This window comes from Homarus americanus, unplaced genomic scaffold (genome assembly GCF_018991925.1).
Source record: "Homarus americanus isolate GMGI-L3 unplaced genomic scaffold, GMGI_Hamer_2.0 scaffold33529, whole genome shotgun sequence".
NCBI lineage: Eukaryota > Metazoa > Arthropoda > Malacostraca > Decapoda > Nephropidae > Homarus > Homarus americanus.
This window is the reverse complement of record NW_024714181.1, coordinates 114,129-135,000: the sequence shown is the minus strand read 5'-3', so window position 1 is coordinate 135,000 and position 20,872 is coordinate 114,129. Positions and strand designations below refer to the sequence as shown.

Sequence of the window (20,872 nt, the reverse complement as noted above, 5' to 3'; positions counted from 1 at the left end):
TAAACAACACCCATTATAATGTTGTTAGTGAGTTTTACACCCAACCAGAATTATTCTACAAACTTACTAGAGCAACTTATTCATCCCGTTAACGTAGGAACGATGCGACAGGACTACACCACCGCCACTAGTACAGGAAGATATCAGTGCCTGGTGGGTGGAAGGTGCTGGTGGAAGCTGCCTCTCCCCACTGCCTCTCCCCCTCACTGCCTCCCCTCACTGCCTCCCACAACACGACACAGTACATATTTACTTACATATATCTCAACTAGTAGTCATGATTTTATGTGAATATATTGGAGAATCTAAACAAAAATATATATGTAGGTAAATTTATCTATATTACTGTATGTGTTAACCTTCCCTCCCACATTATCTGATACTACCCCCCCTCCCCCCCTCACCCTCTCAGCCTCCAAAAAAAATAGGAGGCAAAATTATCCTCAAATCTAACATCAGCCTCCCCACCTTACCTCCTTCCCACCCCTCCAGCTCCCTCCCACCCTCCACCTCCTCCCACCCCCCACCTCCCTCCACCCCCCTACCTCCCCTCCCCCCCACCTCCCTCCCACCACCACCTCCCCTCCCACCCCCCCACCTCCCCTCCCACCCCCACCTCCCTCCCACCCCCCCACCTCCCCCACCCCACCTCCCCCACCCCACCTCCTCCACCCCCCCACCTCCCTCCCACCCCCCCCTCCCTCCCACCCCCCCCACCTCCCCTCCCACCCCCCCCCTCCTCCAAAACAGGGTGGGGGGGCATATTTCATCTGACTGGTTATTAACTCGAAGCGACAAGCTATGATAGTAGGAAGGGGGATGAGGGCAGGGGGAGGGGTAAAGGGTGGTGGCGAGGAGGGGAGGGGATGAGGGAGGGTGATATAAAGGGTTGAGGAAAAGGGGGTGGTGGGTGAGCTGGCAATTAGACTCGGCAGACGATCGTTAAGATAACATAGGGAGCAACACGAGCAGCAGTCTGGCAACATTAACTGGCCCCCGCTGTTCTAATTGCTGTCTCACCATGTTACCTGAACACTCTCGTTACAGAATGAATGATCCCCCTCCTTCCTCCTCCTCCTCTTCACTGCTCTTCCCCCTCCTCCTTCCTCCCCATTCTTCCTCTTCCTCACCCCCCATCTCTCCCCCACACACTACTACCCCTCCTTCCTCTTTGCTGTTTCCCCCCTCCTTTTCCCTCCCCTTGCACTCCTCCTCCTTCTCTTCCTCCTCCTCCCCACTACGTCTCATCCTCCTCCTCCTCCTTCCTTCACCACACCCCTTCTATCTCTCTCCTTCCCAGCCTCTACAGTTCTCTAGGACAGCCCCCCCATACTTACCAGATAAGCTTCTATAGATACGATTCTCCTTCCTCCTCCCTCCCTCACCCTCCCTCCCTCCCCTCCTCCCTCCTCCACTCACCCTCCCTCCTCCCCTCCTCCCCCCTCCCTCCCTCCCCCCCTCCACCTCCCTCCCTCCTCCCTCCTCCCTCCCTCCCTCCCTCCCTCCCTCCCCTCCCTCTCATGTGTGGAAGGATCGTTGAACACTGCACTGTATAATTTATTTCGTGGTATAAGATAAATTAGTGTTTAATGATAATGTGTGTGTGTGTGTCTGTTCCTGTTTGTGTGTGTGTGTGTGTGTGTGTGTGTGTGTGTGTGTGTGTGTGTGTGAGTTACGATAATGTGGGGGGACAATGGACAATAATAGAGACGAAGAGGAAGGAAAATGAACGATGTTTAAGGGGAATGAACCTGTGTGGAAAGACGGCCAAGTTAACCCAATGACCAGAAATCAACGTTCGTTTGTCAAGAGTTGGCTCATTACCTACACACACACACACACACACACACACACAAAATAAGTAATGATATTAGGTAAATTTCGTCACATAATACAACATCATTCACTCTTGTTTTGTTTTATCTTAGTGACGTAACTCCTTATCGCTCGTATTATCATCACTGTCGATACACTAGTTTTAACCTGTACTGTACTCGTATATATCTTAAGCCTGTATGGTTGTTTTTCCTGTCGTTATTACCTGTTGAGTATGTGGGATTTTTCTCACCTATCTGTCTGTCTGTCTGTCGGGATAACTGGAAGCGGGTGTATAAAGTCCCGTAACCCTTACACCTTCAGTGCCTTCGTCGTCGACCTCAGCAGGAACGGAGGAGGTCGTCTGGTGGGAGGTTATACTAGCCAGGATGACCCCTTCAGACTAGTAAGAGTCGGGTAGGAGAAAACCCTGACCCACCCACAGCTTCCAGGGATGTATCTAGGGCACCGCGTCCTGATTGCCAATCCTCTCTGAAATTTTTGTGAGCTCCGGCTGCCCCTTAATCCCGAGCACTAAAACTGTCAGGAGGCCACAAGCAACGCGACGGAAGAGGCTGTAAAGAAAGGCCACAGAGATTCAGGGAGAAGAGTGTGCGTAGTCGAGGCGTGTGGAGGGGAAAACTGGGTAAATCCAAGCGTAATTTTGGCTGTGTTATTTGTAGTATTTGAGTCTCCGTCGTAAAGAAGGGAACCGCGAGATTTACGTTGGAGTTTGTTCATAGTTGAGATGTATGTGAGGATGTAAAAACAATGTAAGAGAAAATAAGAAAGAAAAAACACACACGCGGCTGAGATATCTTGGTAACATTTTAAGAGAGAGAGAGAGAGAGAGAGAGAGAGAGAGAGAGAGAGAGAGAGAGAGAGAGAGAGATCTACAAAATGCTACCAGTGACAACTTTTTGAATACCACGATTTATATAAGTCAAATTACATGACCAAATTAACTTCAAACTCACAGGAAGAAAAGGTCAGTTTCTTCACCGTGAATAATTTCAGCTACGAATTTATTCATAACACGGAGAGTGAAAGACCGGGAAAGAATAAATCTCTGTTTCGTAGGTAGAATAAACTACGTGTGTGAGGGGGATGGTGGGGGGGTAAGACTGGACTGCTTCTTGTTGTTATGACGAAATATCTGGATCAAAAACCCCTTGGAACTTCACAAACATTATATTGGATTCCTTCATTAGTAGCAGCATTGGAACCTTTTTAACTGGGAATATTTTATACAGTGATTATTAAGTCAACGTAAGCTACATAAGCGGACGTGTATGATAGATTGTCCAGTTACGATCCATATTCCCTCGACACGTGACAACAACTGACATCTCCTTGTTGGTGTTATGTGACTTAATTATAGTATATGAACGCTGGCTTGTCATTATAAATCTCGTCTGAGTAATAACATGAAAAAATATCGCCTCTCTGTAACACGAAATATAATCTAAGTAAATTAATGTAAGAATTATACAGTAATTAACCTTATGTACAGTCGCCTACACTTACACCTGGTACAGTGGCTGGGGCGTTTTGTGAGATATGGCAACTTTGTGTTTATTTACATGGTATTAAAACTCCCATAGTGGCTCTAAGGAACCTCTCAGTAGTAACCAGACTAAGGTTACTGGATAAAACATTGCCCAGAGGTGCCAAATCTCACAAAACGCACCACCCACTGTACCAGGTATAAGTGGAAGCGACTGTACATATTCTTCAGGTAGAGGTTTGATGGTCCTAATGTGTCGAGGGAATTTTATCCACAATTGAAGGCTTTTGTGTTTTATGCATGTTGGTCTGTATTTAGGAAGTCATTCAATATAATCTGTTTATTTTATAGTTTTATCTAGGATTTACTGTAATATTGTCATTGATTCTACTTAGAGGTTATTTGATTTTCTCTTATACAACTACCATTCTACCACACAGTACCACATCCTACCACACCGTAATACACACACACACACACACACACACACTGCCCTCCCCTCCCCAAGCTACCACACTCTACCTCCACATTACCACACCCTACCACCGCACTGTCAAACTATCCCCAACTTACCACACACTGCCACATCCAAATACACCCTCCCTCACCAGACTACACCCTGCCACACCCTACCACACACGTCAAGAGAGAGTCCATGGGGCAGAAAATGAACCCGCCTCGTAATTTTCCAGCTTAAAGGGAAAAAATTAAAATAAATAAGGGTTCTATACGTGAGATGGGGAAGGGTGGGTAAGAGATGGAAGGGGTGGGGTGAAGGATGGGAAGAGTGGGGAATGGGTGGGGGAAGGGTGGAGGAAGAGTGGGATGAAGGATGGGAAAAGTTGGGAAGGATAAGAAAGGTGGGGATAGGCTGGGGAAAATGGATGAAGGATGGGAAAGAGTGAAGCAAAGTTAAGAGGGATACCTTTTCCAGCGAAGCCCCTTCCTCCCTTTCTATGCTGAAGACGGTAACCACTAAGGGAATAGGGGGAGGGTTGAAGAAGGAGGAAGGAGGGGGGAAAGAACCTCATCTCTCCTTACTCTCACCTCCCCCCCTCCCCCCTTCTTCCTTCCCTCTCTCCCCTCTCCACTCCCTTATGGGCCAGAGGCGGGGCGGGCCAAACCAAGGGAACTGGGGTAATTTCGCAGGATTACAAAAGTTCGTATGCAAATAGGCCTTTAATTATTCATTAGTGCGCTTAAGTCAACACGGGAACTAAGTTTCTCCTTCATATTGGCCTGGTCCAGCTATACACGAGGGGTCTCTCTCTCTCTCTCTCTCTCTCTCTCTCTCTCTCTCTCTCTCTCTCTCTCTCTCTCTCTCTCTCTCTCTCTCTCTCTCTCTCTCTCTCTTGGGTAGTATCTATCTCTTGTGCTCTTGTTAGAGTGTCTCTCCATCCCCAGTTGTAAAGTATCTCTCGTCTTCTCTCCATTGTGAGTGTCCCCCCCCTCCCCCGTTTGGTTAAGTTGGTCTAATAAGACTCAACTTGCAGAAAAGAATATGAGATGAGAAGACTTAATGTAGAGAAAGATTTCTTGGGGAGATTTTTTCCTCTCTCTCTCTCTCTCTCTCTCTCTCTCTCTCTCTCTCTCTCTCTCTCTCTCTCTCTCTCTCTACATAAATATATATAAATTATAGTCAAATATAAACACATACATTGTATTTCTTTACATAATATAGCACTATAGCTCTTAGCCTTTAAAGAGAGAGAGAGAGAGAGAGAGAGAGAGAGAGAGAGAGTAGATTAAGAAACACTCAGTCTTTATAATGGTGACGAAAACCCCATTGAAATAGAGTATAATTTGTCTTAATAGAGTCCAGGGATTATATTACTTACATCATACTCATTATACTTTCATGCTCATTATAATTTTAGCGTATTCATTATACTTTCCATTATACTCATTATACATCCATTGCACTTATATACTTTCATTAGATTCATTATACTAACATCATACTCATTATACTTCCGTGATACCCATACTTTCCGTCACCCGCATTATAATTTCATCATGTACTTCCACCATACGCATAATTTCACCATACTCATTATATATCCATCTTACTCATAATACTTTCATCGTACTCATAATTTCATCATACTCATTATATTTCCATCTTGCTCATTATACTTTTGTCATACGCATAATTTCACCATACTCATTATATTTCCATCTTGCTCATTATACTTTTATCATACTCATAATTTCACCATACTCATTATATTTCCATCTTGCTCATTCTACTTTCATCATACTCACAATTTCATCATATTCATTATATTTCCATCTTGTTCATTATACTTTCACCATACTCATAATTTCATCAGATTCATTATACTTCCATTACATTGCACAGTACTTCCATCACACTCATTGTACTTCCATCACACTCATTGTACTTCCATCACACTCATTGTACTTCCGTCACTCATCATACAATAACAAAGTTTGCCTGAAATAGGAGAAAACAATGGCAATAACATTTATACTTGACGTGATAGTGTAATGTTGACGATGTTTATTTCCGTGTTGTGATGTTATTATTCATCTGTTGTTTACTTCCGTGTTGTGTTATGGTGTTGTTATTCATGTGTGGTTGTAGATAGTGATGATGATGATGATGATGATGGTAATGATGATGATAATAATTGTGGTGGTTTTATACAGAGAGATGTGTGTGTGTGTGTGTGTGTGTGTGTGTGTGTATCTCTGTCTGTCACTCACGAGGAGGACATTCCGCTTCGTCCAATGAAATTATTGTGACTGGCGAGAGAGCATATACACACTCACAAACAGACAGTTATCCAGTCAACAACAGTCTTTTCTTTTTAACCTCCCCCTCCCCTCCTTCCTCTCTCTCTCTCTCTCTCTGATTGTGGCTCTCTTAAAATGAAACACCAGTCAGTCATTGTTCACCAGTCATCGCTCACCAGTCAGTCATCGTTCACCAGTCATCGTTCACCAGTCATCGCTCATCAGTCAGTCATCGTTCACCAGTCATCGCTCACCAGTCATCGCTCACCAGTCAGTCATCGTTCACCAGTCAAGCGTCGGCCCGGTTAAATTACCTCCCTCGTCCGGATTTCTGATGAAGTGAAGGTGATATCTGATATAATCCTCCAGCAATTTGTTACAACTCCCTTGAAAATGATTTTAATTAGTAGAGATAGATCGGTCCATCCCCTCCACACCCTCTCCCTCTCACTCCCTCTCCCCACACCCCAACTCTCTCCATCCCCTCCACACCCTCTCCCTCTCACTCCCTCTCCCCACACCCCAACTCTCTCTCTCTCTCTCTCTCTCTCTCCCTCCCCTGCATCCATCGATTCAATTCACCAACTATGACACCCATGCCCCCATGTCAGCTCCCCCCTCCCCCCAATCCCCACCAACAACAATCTTCCCCACCTACCAATATCCCCTTTTCCTCCACCATTCCAACCCCCTTTCTCCACCACCCTTCTTCCCCCACCAACCACCCCTTCTTACCCACCAACCACACACCACCACCTTCCCCACCCACCAACCACCTTCCCCACTTCCCCCACCCACCAACCACCAGCCACCTTCTCCCCACCCACCAACCACTCCTTCCCCACCCACCCCACCCTTCCCCCACCTGTGCCCACCCACCCACCAACCCACCCTTCCACCCACCAACCACCCTTCCCCACCACCCTTCATCGGCATCCGTTCTACTCCACCCAGATTATTTTCCATCGCGTCGAAATTGAATTCAGTCCATCAGTTTGTGTCTATTTTCCACCGACATTGAAATTAGTCCTTTCCTCCCAAACGGCGAATTCAACTTGTCGAAACTGATCCCGACAAACACGGGATTTCTGTTTGTTTGTTTTTGTTGTTGTTTTTGTTCTCTGTTTTGTAAGACTAGAGAGCGGGGAAACTTTATGGTGTGTTTCCTTGACGTTGGCTGACAGGTATAGTTGAGAAAAAATTTCCACTGGACACTTGGCATGAAAATATTTGAAGGGGGAACGTTGAAATTTTAACATACATGCTCATATTTTTCATTGCATTCAAGAGGACTTTTTTCCCCTCATTTTGTGATTCCGACACGTGACGAAAAACAGTATTATTATATATACGAGTAAAAGCCAATCCTATATATAACCCAGAAATAGAAACCAGATATTATGAAATGTCCAGGGAATTTTGTCCGTAATTGTACGTCATAACAACACCAGGTTTTGTCGAGTTTGATTCTGTCTCCTCGTGTCTATCAGGATCTTTTTGTCTACTCTGGGTCTTATGCGTGGGTTCTGTCTTGAATGCTTCCTTCTGGTGTATTTTATGTACTTTCGGTTCTCTGTGTATTCCCGGTTTTTCGAGTACATTTCCGGTTGTGTATATTTCCAGTTTTTCGAATATATTTTCATTTCTGTGTATTTGTTCCGGTTTTTCGAATACTTTTCGGCTCTTCATTGTCTTCTCGTCATTTCTACTTGTGGTTCCTTTTATGCAGCGTCCGGATTCGTCGTCGTTGTTGTCATGGTCAGACTTTCTAAAAAAAATATGTTGACGTGTAACTTCTGGTTCCTCCTGTTTCCTATTGACTCGTCTGCCCCCTACCTGACGTGCTCCCTCGTCTACCAACTGACGTGTACTGACTAATGCGTCGAAGCCACTCTTAAGATGGTAAAGAAGAAAGCACAATCACATGTAATAATCCTACGATATTTTTCACTTGAACACATATGAAAAAAGTAAGAAGATTTTTTTTTAAACGACTGAAAGAGAGACACAGGTGATTAGGAACATCTAAACGAGACCAATTAGTGTACAGAAGTGATTTGGTGGTATTGTACTTATAAATTAAAAATACGCTTTGTGGAAATTTTTTTGGACAATTATTTTTAACAGGAGATTATTTATGCTTTAAAATTACTACCTACCTTTTTTTCTTTAGGTGTGGGGGGAGGGAGGGAGAGGGGAGGGTAGAATTCTATGGGCTATTCTTTAGTAAGAGTTTTAGAGAGGATTTAAAGAATAGTGTGTTTGTATATAGCTCGATTAATTGGTGTTATTTATAGGTATTTTTTTTTATATTGCAGTAGTAAGCTGAGGAAGTGTTTGGGTAGTTTATTGAGTTATATATTTGGGAATTTATGGATTATTTTTTTTAGAGAGATTATTTTTACCTAGATTATTCTTATTGGTGATATAATTCAACATTTTATGGATTATTTTAACATGAGGATTAAGTCTAACTGTATAATTATTATTGGGTATTATTTTAACCATGATGATTTATGTCTAGATTATTTTTTTTAGAATAATTCAATTGTCAAGGATTATTTTATGTTTACTTAGAAGAAAAATCGTATTATATGTTGACATTTTGGAATAATATTAATAAGTATAAAAGAACGTGTGTGGATTCTTCTCATCAGTATTGTTCGTGTTGTTAGATGTGTCTTGGCTTGTGTATAGCAAGAGTGTTACCAGAGCAGAGGCTGAGAGGTAACACTGAGCCTGAGATACACACTCGACTTCTTGCGGTGTTAATAATGTTACTTACCTGTTAATCTTACCTTGATGCCGCGTAAGTAACTTCAGGCACCCCGGTTCGATTCCTTTCAGTATGCCTTGTTTTTTGTTTTGGTTTGTTTTCTCCTTTACTGTTGTTCCTCTGTATTGAATTTTTACTTTAGATTTTAATATTGTTTTGTGTATTTTTTTTAAGAATTAGGAAAAAGGTGAAAGAGCAGTCCTTCATTGACCCCGAATTATGGACAAAAATTTGAAAAAATATGAAAAAATGTACTTTGAAGTTGGTTGACGTAAGAGGTTATTGTTTACCTTTATAATATCAATATACATACCAGGCAGATATTACAGACAGTGTTTGAAAAGCACAGATTCTCACCGTAAATCAACGAAGCTAAAATAATGTATAAAGAGACATAACTTAGATTGTTTAAAGTAGATATGAAGAAAAAAAATTGCATATATACAGTATATATATATATATATATTAAAGACTTCTTTATTATTATTATTATTACTTCACTTCCCACCATCCCCGCTTCTGCTTGTTGTCCTTGTCTTTGTGTCCGTGTGCCGACCCTCCCCCCTAGCCCCTCCCCCTGCATGTATGAACCCCCACTACCACCACACCCCCCCCTCCGTGTGTCATGACACTCCTGCTCCCCCTTCTACCCCCACAGAGTGTCATGCACCCCCCACCACCACCCCCATCCTGTGTCGCGTCCCCAGGCCACCAGTGTCAAATATGTGTGTGTGTGTCACAAGACTCTTCTGTGTTCGTACTTGAGCGGGTACTAAGGCCGCGGTGCTGCCCGGTCCATAAGAGTACCGGAGGGATGGAGGGGAGCACCAACACCTCTCTCTCTCCCCCCTGTCCTTCGTCAGCGTCTCCTGCTGCGTCTGAGTACCCGAGTCCCAACCTGATGTGGGTTGTCGATGCTGTGAGACTCATCAAAATAAAAGAGTTAAGGAAGGGAGAGATAGAATGTTAGCAGAGATAGAATGTAGGGGGATAATATTCAGTGTTCTTTTCTCACACTAATGTTACGTGTTAGCCAGACGATCATGTTCGCTCGAGCTGGCCATGTCTCGGAGGTGGTACCCGGCAGGAGACGAAGAGGAAGTGAGTGACGGAGAGTGTTGTTGTTGATGCTTCACCTCGACTCCGTATTTTTAGACTCGGCCGAGAATCTTGGCCTTAGTGTAGCTGTGTTAGTTATGTTACTCACGGACCGTCCAGTGTCCGGCTGTAGAGTTGAACACTTATTATTACTATGATTATTATGATTATTACTATATTAGTGGTTTATTCAAAGGACCTTCAGTGAAAGAGAGAAAACAAAACACAAAAAATAGAGAAAAAATAATAAAAAAATGCAAACTTTTTTTGTATTTCCTCGGACGTCTTCCAGAATGATGATTGACATATTTCAGCTATGTATATTCTAATGTTTTGATACAGGTGGCTTTTTGATACAGGACATTTCCCAATTCCATGCATTGTAGCTTAGAAATGTAGCCAAACAAAAAAAAATTACTTTTTTCCAATGTCCCATTCGCAACACTGTGACCTTGATTTATGTGACTGTGTAAACTTTTTTTTGTCATGTCCACCAGTAACGTCATTCTTTTGTGTTTGTTTGAGTGTCATGTCATAACGAAGTCGAGGTCAGAGCCGTGCGAGGCGGTGAGGACGCGGGACATCAGTAGACACTGTGTTTATCCCCAACCTCGGAACAGACCCGATGACTCTACTGTGATTTTTACGACATCCAGAGCAGTTGTTTATTTTACTTTTTTCATATCAAAATTTTTTCCACCAGACTTTTTGTATACTTCTTCGTCTCACTGCCATCTCTATTTTTGTTCTTTTTTTAACAGAATTATGCTCCCCCTTGCTGTCTCTCTCTCTTTCTTCTCTCTCTCTGTTTCTCTCTCTTTCTCTGTCTACCTCTATCTCTGTCTCTCATGATTCATCTCGGGACTGCAATGGATTTGCACAAGAAACTAAGATTCTGCACTTTTATATAATATTTATGCATTTACCCCATGCATGGACCATTTTATTATGATTAATTTAATCATAATGCATTCAAGTACCATACTGCTCACGTTACTTGGGTTTAATTAGGCTGTAGCATGATATATACTGATTGTTGTTGGTCATAACTCACATACTCTGTGTATATACTTATCCAGGAGTCAAGTTCATACCAATTACAAAGTTTTAAAGAATTAACTTAATACAAAAAATAACTTTACCCCCCAAAAAGTAATAATAACTATGGTCCAACTTTTAAGGGTTGGCCATAAATGGGTCTCCATCAGTTAGTTAAACCCCTTTAAACACCCAGCTTAGCAGGAGACCCCCCCCCTCCCCCTCCCCTTTTTCCCTTATACGACTTCAGTCTCCCACTCCCCCTCCCTGCATACACAGCCTTTATTACCTCCCCCTTTACCCCCCCTTACCCCCCACCCCGCCCCTGGACCACATTAAAGAGGTCCTCTGCCCCCTAGACCCCACTTATCTAACTGCCTCTCTACTGTTTACCGTCGGGTCCGTGCAGGCGGGTGGCGGTGATCCGTGGCCGGGTCGTCACCCCTCAGGGTCAGGGCATCGTGGGAGTCCGGACCAGCGTCGACAAGGAGTCCAGGTTCGGCCTCACAGCCACCAGGAAAGGAGGATGGTGAGTACTTTGATCTTTTGTTTCTGTTGTATACATAGGTGTGGTGTGTACCTGTGCAGGTTAATTAAGTGTACAATATGAACTCTGAGGGGGACTCATACCTGGTTTTTTTTCTTGTGTGCGTGTGTGTGTGTGTGTGTGTGTGTGTGTGTGTGTGTGTGTGTGTGTGTGTGTGTGTGTGTGTGCTCCCTTTTATGACAGCTGGAGGGCTCTTATCGTCCATGTGTTTAAGGGTTGTTATTACCCATTTTAGGGATTTAGGGGACAATGTTACCCAATTAGGGATTTAATAGTCCTTTAAAAGCTTACTCATGAAATAGGGATTTCCTGATCAAGTCGACGTAATAAAATCGGGAGACGGATTGGGATTGAGGAATGGAACCTATTCAACCTGCGGCCAGCCTGGGGGATTGTGGGAATGGAGACCTTGTTCTTTACGAGGGATGTGAGGGATTTGTAGGGCCTCGGGAGCTGTCTGGATAAGCGGATAAAGGGAGAAGGGGATGTGAGAAAGGGTAAGATAAAGAGAGAGAGAGAGAGAGAGAGAGAGAGAGAGAGAGAGAGAGAGAGAGGACAATGGTAATTATATGAACATATTTAATATACAATGAAAAGGTTACCGAATAAATAAGACTAAAAAATAATTCATATCACTTAATTGTTAATAACTTTTGTAATTAATAACCAAGAATACAGGTATTAAAATTAATTATTGAAATACAGTAATACATTAAAACATCAAATTACTTATACATCACCTGTATTCCTTTGTATTTACTAATTAATACTCATACCAAGGATCTAACTGGTTATAAGCATGCCGGCTTTCCTTGGTCTAATTGCCTTGTTAACCATTGTTTATATACCTGTACTGTCCAGATATACATTGTAAATTGTACACATGCTTTGTCTACTGTATATGTATGTTAAATTGTATACCTGTGTTCGTGTACATGATTAGGGCTCTCTCGTGTGTCCGGGAGGTCTTGGTGTGGGCGGGGCGGTAGTGTTGTACACGATGTAAACATTGGTCGTTCAGATCTTCGGGGATATTTATTGGCTAGTGTATAAGTGAGGAGTGGCCAGTTGGGGTATGAGAAGGAACAGAAGGATGGACTGGAGAGAAGAGAGAGAGAGAGAGAGAGAGAGAGAGAGAGAGAGAGAGAGGACAAGACAATCACACACCAGTGACTCATATCGAAACACACACACACACACACAACAAAAGAAAACAAAAAAAAGAAAAATATTGATTATAGAGAAAGGATCAAAGCTTGAACACCTTTATTTTAAAAATCAAAACATGACCCAGCCTGATACCACCTGACCCTCTTAACCCCACCTGACCCTATCTAACCCCACCTGACCCTAGCTGACTCACATGACCTAGCTGACTCCACCTGAACCTAGCTGACTCCATCTAACCCCACCTAACCCTACTAACCCTACCTGACTCCATCTAACCCCACCTGACCCTTGGACCCCATCTTCACACCACCTGACCCCATCTAACCCCACCTGACCCCACCTGACTCTGCTTGACCCCATCTAACCCCACCTGAACCCCATCTAACCCCACCTGAACCCCATCTAACCCCCACTCGCCCTACCTGAACTCATATGAACTCACCTGACCCCATCTGACCCCGCTTGACCCCACTTGACCCCACCCCAACCCCTACCATACAATTGGGCCACCTCCCCGCTCTCCTTCCACGAATTCTTTCCTACTCCCCACCATTTCCTCGTGCCTCTCCTCCTCCCCATCTTCACTATGACTCTCCCTCTTCCCCACACCTCTCTTCGCCTCCCTTCCTCCCCACCACCACTCCCACTACTCCCCCACCTCTCCCACTACTCCCCCATCCTCCACTACTCCCACCTCCCACTACTCTCCCACCTCATCCACTACTCTCCCACCTCTCCCACGACGCACTGTAGCCTCCCACTACAATATTCATCTGGGCCTCTTTGGCAAAATGTCGGTGGTAGCGAAGTAGGAGTGGTTCTCTGGCCTCCGTTTATTTCTCCATGTAACACTGCTGCTGCCTGTGTGTGTGTGTGTGTGTGTGTGTGTGTGTGTGTGTGTGTGTGTGTGTGTGTGTGTGTGTGTGTGTGTGTGTGTGTGTGTGTGTGTGTGTGTGTGTGTGTGGAGGAACCCTTGTGTTTTATGTGTGCTTGTTTCTGTTTTCAATGTGTGTGTTGAAGAAAATTTTTTTGGTGTTGTGTTTTTGGAGTGTATGTGTGGGTGTGTGTGTGTTTGGAGTGTGTTTGTGTTTTGTTTGGGGTGTGTTTGTTGTGTTTTTTGTTTTAATTGTGTATGTTAAAGGTTTGCTTGTGGGGTTTTGGGGGGATTTATTTGTTTTATATATTTGTTTGTTTGTGTGGAAAAATTCTTGTTATATTGGTGTTTTTTGTATTTGTTCTTTTTTGTTTGTTTGTGTGGATGGATCTGTATTTTTGGTGGTGTGTTTTTGTTTGTTGTGTTTGTGTGTGAAGGAACCCTGTAGTTTGGGAGGGTATTTGTATAGTGTCTTTGTTTTCGTTGTGTGTGTTATTGTTGTTGTTGTTGTATCTAAGTGCCCCATTGTTTATAGAAAGTTGTGTTTTTGTGATGATGATAGGAGGATGAGGAGGGAGGTAGAAGAGGAGAAGGGAGGTAGAGAATCATGAAGAGGGAGAGGAGGAGAAGAGGCGATCTGACATTAGCAAGTCTGACAGCTTGTTTATGGATCGTCAGTTTGGGGAACCAGCGGCGTGATTTAAATACACTGTGAATAGAGAGAAAAGAGAGAGACTTAAAGCAATTCTTATTATTTGTTTTCATACCCATAAAATATAAATTAATTTTAGATACATTATTTATAAGTCAACCTGTGCCACTCCTCCCACCTCCTCCCTTCCTTCCTTGCCTCCCTCCTTCCCTCCTTTCATTCCTCCTTTCCCTCCCACTCCCTCTCCTTTCGTCCCTCCTTCTATCCATTTCCTCTTACCTTACCTCCTCTCCTTTCGTCCCTCCTTCTATCCATTTCCTCTTACCTTACCTCCTCTCTTCACTCCTTCCATCCCTCCTTCTTTCCTTCCCTTCTTCACTCCCACCTTCCCTCCCATTTTTCATCCCCCCTTCCTCCCCTTCCCCTTACCCTCCCACCTTCACTCCTTCCCTCCCCACTTTCCTCTCTCTCCCCTCCATCCCCTTCCTTTCTTCCTCCCTTACCTCCATTCTTCTCCATCCACCCTTCCTTCCATCCCACCATCCAACCCTACCTTACCTCCTCTCCTTCCTCCCTCCCTCCTTCCTTTCCTACCTTACCTCTCTCCTCTCCTCCCACCATCCACCCTATTCCCTTCCTCCTTCCCCTCCTCCTCCTTCTCTCTCCTCCTTCCTTCCTTCCTTCCCTTCCATCCCACCCTTCCTTCCCACCCACCCAACAAAAGACTTAATCCACACATCACAAACTTGAAAACAATTCATTGACGGTGTTGACAATTACCATAACTCACTTATAAAGGACCACTCACTCACAGCACCACCCAGAACCAAGCCAGAGCTGATACCTGACCTTTCCTCCCCGGTTTTTTCTTTTTTTAATGAAAGGAGGGATGAAGGAAGATTAGAGGTGGGGGAAGGAAGTTATAGTTCGCCCACCCGTCCCACACCCCCACCCGTCCCACACCCCCCACCCGTCCCACACCCACCCCCCCGTCCCCACCCCACGTTTCACCCCACCCCGTCCCACACCCCACCGTCCCACACCCCCACCCCGTCCCACACCCCCACCCCGTCCCACACCCCCACCCCGTCCCACACCCCACCTGTCCCCACCAGCGGTCAGCCAGCAAACACGGCCAGTCAACAGACAACCTCCCTAGACCAGCATCCGCCAGTAGGGTCAGTGGAATATGAAATAAGGCCCTTAAAACACTCATATATGGGGCAGGGTAGGCTGTCTAGTGCCTGTACCGACAGACAATAACCAACCCATGACACAACCCTAACACTATTAGCTAGGCTAGGCGGTCAGCCCGCCCTCTCTACCTCCTCCTGAATTTCTTCACCGAACTATAACTCTTCCCCACCTCTAATCTTCTTTCACCTCTCCTTCTCTACAAAAAAGTATCGCTCCTCTATTTCAGGTCACTGAGGGAGGGGGCACTGTGTACGCTAAGTTTGTCTCTCTCGCTGGTTTCGTGTGTGTGTGTGTGTGTGTCAACATTTGTAACATAACACATTAAAGCTTCTACCATGGAACACACACACACACACACACAAACAAAAAACAAAACAAACAAACAAACAAACAAACAAACAAACACCATCCCATCCCCCATTAGAACCCAACAACTACTACTATTATCCCATTAGGGTCCCATTGACATTAAACGTGAAGGAAAAAATCAATTAAGGGAGTCCCAGTAGTCGTTTAATGCTATAAAGGTATTCCCCAGGTAAGTAATAACAGGTAGATCACCCCCACACCCCCCACACTCCACCCCCTACCCCCCCCCCTTAGGTCTCCACTACACGCTACCCGAGTTTGGTTATCCTAGGATGCGTGACTTTACTTCTGTTGTTCGTACTGGGAATATTAAGGATAGACACCCACTTAAGAGATGGTTACTAGGTGTGTGTGTGTGTGTGTGTGTGTGTGTGTGTGTGTGTGTGTGTGTAATGGAGACGTGCCCAGAGTGAGATAGGGACGGTGTCAAGGGCAGGGGCGTCATGTGCCAGTAGGGAAGGTGGAGGTAGAAAGACTTGGGCCCCTTCTCCTGTTCCTTCCCCTCTCACTCGTCTCCCTTCATCCTTCCCTCCCACAATTCTCCCTCATTCCTCCCCTACCACACTTATCCCTCCTTCCTCCCACTGCATGGCAGTGAACAGTGACATCACCCACATGAATCTGGTCTATATATATATATATATATATATATATATATATATATATATACTGTTAATGAAGATGATGTATTTCTTTGTGTATGAACCTCTGTCCTGCGTGGCAGTGAGAAGTGATACCATCCTCAGTGTCAAGACCTGACTGAATTACTCAGAATAGGCAAACTGTACTCCAAGCTTTGTCAATAAATTTGTTAAACTAACTAAACTCCCTCCCTTCTCCCACTGTTCTCCCTCCTTTCTCCTGCTCTTCCCCACCCTATTTCCTCCCTCTCTTCCCACCTACAGTACCTTCCTTCCTCCCACTCTCTACATAACTCCACAAACCAACAAAAAAAATCGTCTGAAATCATTGACTGAATCTCAAAACAGCATAGACGCAAAAGGTCAAATCCTCAGTTCACTTATCTCATGCTAACGTAAATACCAAACATCACCAACCATTAATCTACGAACAGATAACCTTTAAGGATAATGATATACTCGGGGCTTCACTCTGACACACTCAAAGTTAATCCGGGAAAAAATACGTTTATGATAGTTAGTGGTTAAAAGTTGACTCGAAGTAAATATCCGTTTTCTGTTGTCCAAAAATGAAAAATAGTTTGACGTGAAGAATTATTTATTGAATCAGTTTTTGGGGAATTGTTTTTAAGGTTAGTGTATTAGTTTGGGTTGGTTAGGTTAAGTTATCTCTCTCTCTCTCTCTCTCTCTCGCAAATTTCACTAATAATGACTTAAAGAACCGATTATATAAGATTTATATCGATTACTTAAACAGAATCCATTAACTGGATAGATTAATTAGTGGAGTGAGAATTAGTTAAATACGAAATTCTCGGTTAATTAGATAGAATCAATCATATGAACGGAGAATCGATTAAATTGGTCTGGTAAGTAATTAAATAAACGGAGTGTGAATTACTGTCAGTGAAGGAGAGAGAGAAGAAGAGAAAGAGAGACATGATAACCGAGAGGGTGAGGGAGGGAGGGAGGAGGGGGGGTGGTGGTGGGGAGACAGTCGAGGTAGAGGGGAGGGAGAGAGACAAGAGACCTTAAGGAGACGACGGAGTTTTACTGGTAGTTGTTCTCTCTCTCTCTCTCTCTCTCCAGAACGTCTCTCATTATCTCTAGGTAATGGCCCGTGTGTCTCTCTATACGTTCAGTCTCTTTATCTCTCAGCTCAGCCACCGGAAGCTACATAGAGTTAGGTAAGGGTGACATATCTCTCTCTTGGCTGACATTTTTCTTCAGGCTGACATCTCTTTTAGGCTAACTCTCTCTCTCCCCGTCTTAGTAATAACTCCAATAAGTCGTAACTACCGACCGCCTACAATTTAAGGTTTACCAACGAGGTCTATAATATATTATTGTTTTACGCGAGTTGGCTATGCCCATATAAAATAAGGGGGAGGGAAGGGTATGATGGAAGGGTATGGGAGGAGGAGGAAGGGTGGGGGAGTACGTATGGGTGACATGGATGGGGGAAAAAGGACTCAACCTCACTGAGTTTGAGTCGTTGGTTAGGTTAGGTTAGGTGAGGTTAGGCAAGTATACAATCTCTACTAGTAAGATGGTAGATGTATATTAGGAAGTACAGCATCCTAACCTGACCTGACCTGACCATGACCTGACCTGACCTGACCTAACAGAATATGAGAGAAAAGGATAAGCAGACTTGAGGGATTAAAATTGTTCCCCACGAAATAGAGATTTTGCTTTGGGGAAATTCCCTAAATGCGTGGGGGTCCTGGGGGTGGGGGGTGAGATGAGGAGGAGGAGGGTGATGAAGAGGAGGTGAGGAAGAGGAGGGGAGGAAGAGGAGGGGTGAGGAGGAGGAGGAGGAGGAGGAGCGCTCTTTCCTCGGGGATGAAGAAACATGGGATGTGTTTTCCTTATTAACCGGCAGCCATTGACTCAATCACAAGATGGGGCACACACACACACACACACACACACAAACACACACACACACACACACACACACACACACAACACACACACACACACACACACACACACACACACACACACACACACAGAGGAAGCCTTTTATTCATGTTACGGGGATAGAGAGGAAGAGAAGGAGGGAGGGGAGAAAAGACAGGGAAGAAATGAACGGAAGGGAGGTGAATGAGGGAGGAAGTGAGGGAGAGAAGGGGACTGGGGAGAAGAGGGAGGAAGAGGACAACTACTTTATTTTTGGAGGTAAATATCGTCGCTTCCAGAAGAATACTGTAATCGTTCTTATAGCATTTGAGAGACAAGTGTGTGTGTGTGTGTGTGTGTGTGTGTGTGTGTGTGTGTGTGTGTGTGTGTGTGTGTGTGTGTGTGTGTGTGTGTGTGTGTGTGAGTGAGTGAGGGAAGAGACCAGACTAGGGAACCATGGTGAAGGGGAAGAGGAAATCCTGTATAGTAGGGAAGGTAGGGGGGGAGGTAGGGAGGAAACGAGAGAGGAAGGAGGGAGGTAGGTAGAGGAGAGAGGAGAAGGAGGGTGGGTAAGGAGGAGAGAGGGAGGAGGAAGGAGGTGTGTTAGAAATATGTCTGAAATTTTATCAAGAAATAATAATAATACTACTTAAAAAAATAATAATAAATAATAATGCTCTACTACCACTACTACTACTACTACTACTACTACTACTACTACTACTACTACTATACTACTACTACTACTACTACTACTAACTACTACTACTACTACTACTACTACTATCACCTCAAAAACCATCTCCCATTGTATCCTTGGCTGTGAGAGTAGTGGATAGTGTTATATCAGAGGTGGGGGGAGGTGGGTGGGGAGAGTGATAGGGTGGGGGAGGAGGTGGGTGGGGGAGATTGGTGGGTAGGGGAGATATTGGGTTGGGGAGATATGGTGGGTTGGGGGAGGTTGGTGGGAAGGGGAGATTGGTGTGTTGGGGAGATATGGGTTGGGGAGGTTTGTGAGTGGGGGAGGTTGTGAGTGGGGGAGATTGGTGAGGGACTGGTGAGTGGAAAGAATTGTGGTGGGGAGACTGATGGGTGGGGAGGTTTATGTGGTAGAACTTAGTATAGCCCCACACACTCTAGCCCCACACACCTAGCACCACACACCTAGCACCACACTTTAACACCCCACAATAGCACCTGAACAGCTCACATTATAGCACCACACACTCTAGCACCACACACTCTAGCACACACTTTAACACCCCACAATATAGCACCTGAACAGCTCACATTATAGCACCACACACTCTAGCACCACACACTCTAGCACCACACTCTAACACCCCACAATATAGCACCTGAACAGCTCAAGTATAGCCCCACACACTTGAGCCCCACACTCTAGCACTACACACTCTAACACCCCCAATATAGCACCTGAACAGCTTACAGTATAGCACCACACACCTAGCACCACACACACTCTAGCACCACTCACTCTAGCACCACACTCTAACACCCCACAATATAGCACCTGAACAGCTCACAGTATAGCCCCACACACTCTAGCACACACACTCTAGCACCACTACTCCAGCACCACACACTCTAGCACCACTCACTCAAAGCACCACACACCTAGCCCCACAATATAGCACCTGAACAGCTCACAGTATAGCCTCCACACCCCCAGTAATTAACAAACACCTAGCACCACTCACTCTAGCACCACACACACTCTAGCACCACACACTCTAGCACCACACTCTAACACCCCATAATATAGCACCTGAACAGCTCACAGTATAGCCCCACACACTCAGCACCACACACTTCTAGCACCACTACTTAGCACCACACACTTTAGCACCACACACTCTAGCACCACACTCTAACACCCACAATATAACACCTGAACAGCTCACAGTATAACACCACACACTCTAGCACCACACACTCTAGCACTCACTTAACACCCCACAATATAGCACCTGAACAGCTCATAGTATAACACCACACACTCTAGCACCACACACTCTAGCACCACACTCTAACACCCACAATATAGCACCGAACAGCTCATAGTATAGCACGTCAGAGAATAAAGCAGAGCAGAAGCAGAGCACGGATCGCCATTCGACTGCACCTGTCGATGCACATTAGACAAAGCTGTGTTGAGGTATTTTTTTCCCGCAGAGAGAACATGTCGGTGAAAATGTTGTTGGAGGTGATGGGATGGTTTTGTTGGAGAGAGGGAGAAGGAGGTGATGGGATGGTTTTGTTGGAGAGAGGAGAAAGGGAGAAAAAGATGGGATGGTTTTGTTAGAGAGAAAGGATGGATGGTTTGAGAGAGAAAGAGAAGAGGTGATGGGATGGTTTTGTTGGAGAGTGGGAGAAGGGGGGGTTGGGATGGTTTTGTTGGAGAGAGGGAGAAGGGAGTTGATGGGATGGTTTTGTTGAGAAGGAGGTTTTGGGATGGTTTGTTGGAGAGAGAAGGGAGTGAGAGGTTGAAGGGTGATGGGA

At 44.8% G+C, this 20,872-nt stretch overlaps 1 protein-coding gene across 1 annotated transcript in view; it reads left to right on the top strand.

Moving 5' to 3' along the window:
- Positions 1-20,872, top strand: part of LOC121878469 (teneurin-a-like) — a gene marked incomplete at its 5' end in the record, with an annotated part of 135,050 nt that overhangs the window by 62,845 nt on the left and 51,333 nt on the right. Inside the window, 1 exon segment of the mRNA XM_042384710.1 lies at positions 11,404-11,523. Coding sequence (XP_042240644.1) covers positions 11,404-11,523 — 120 coding nt within the window.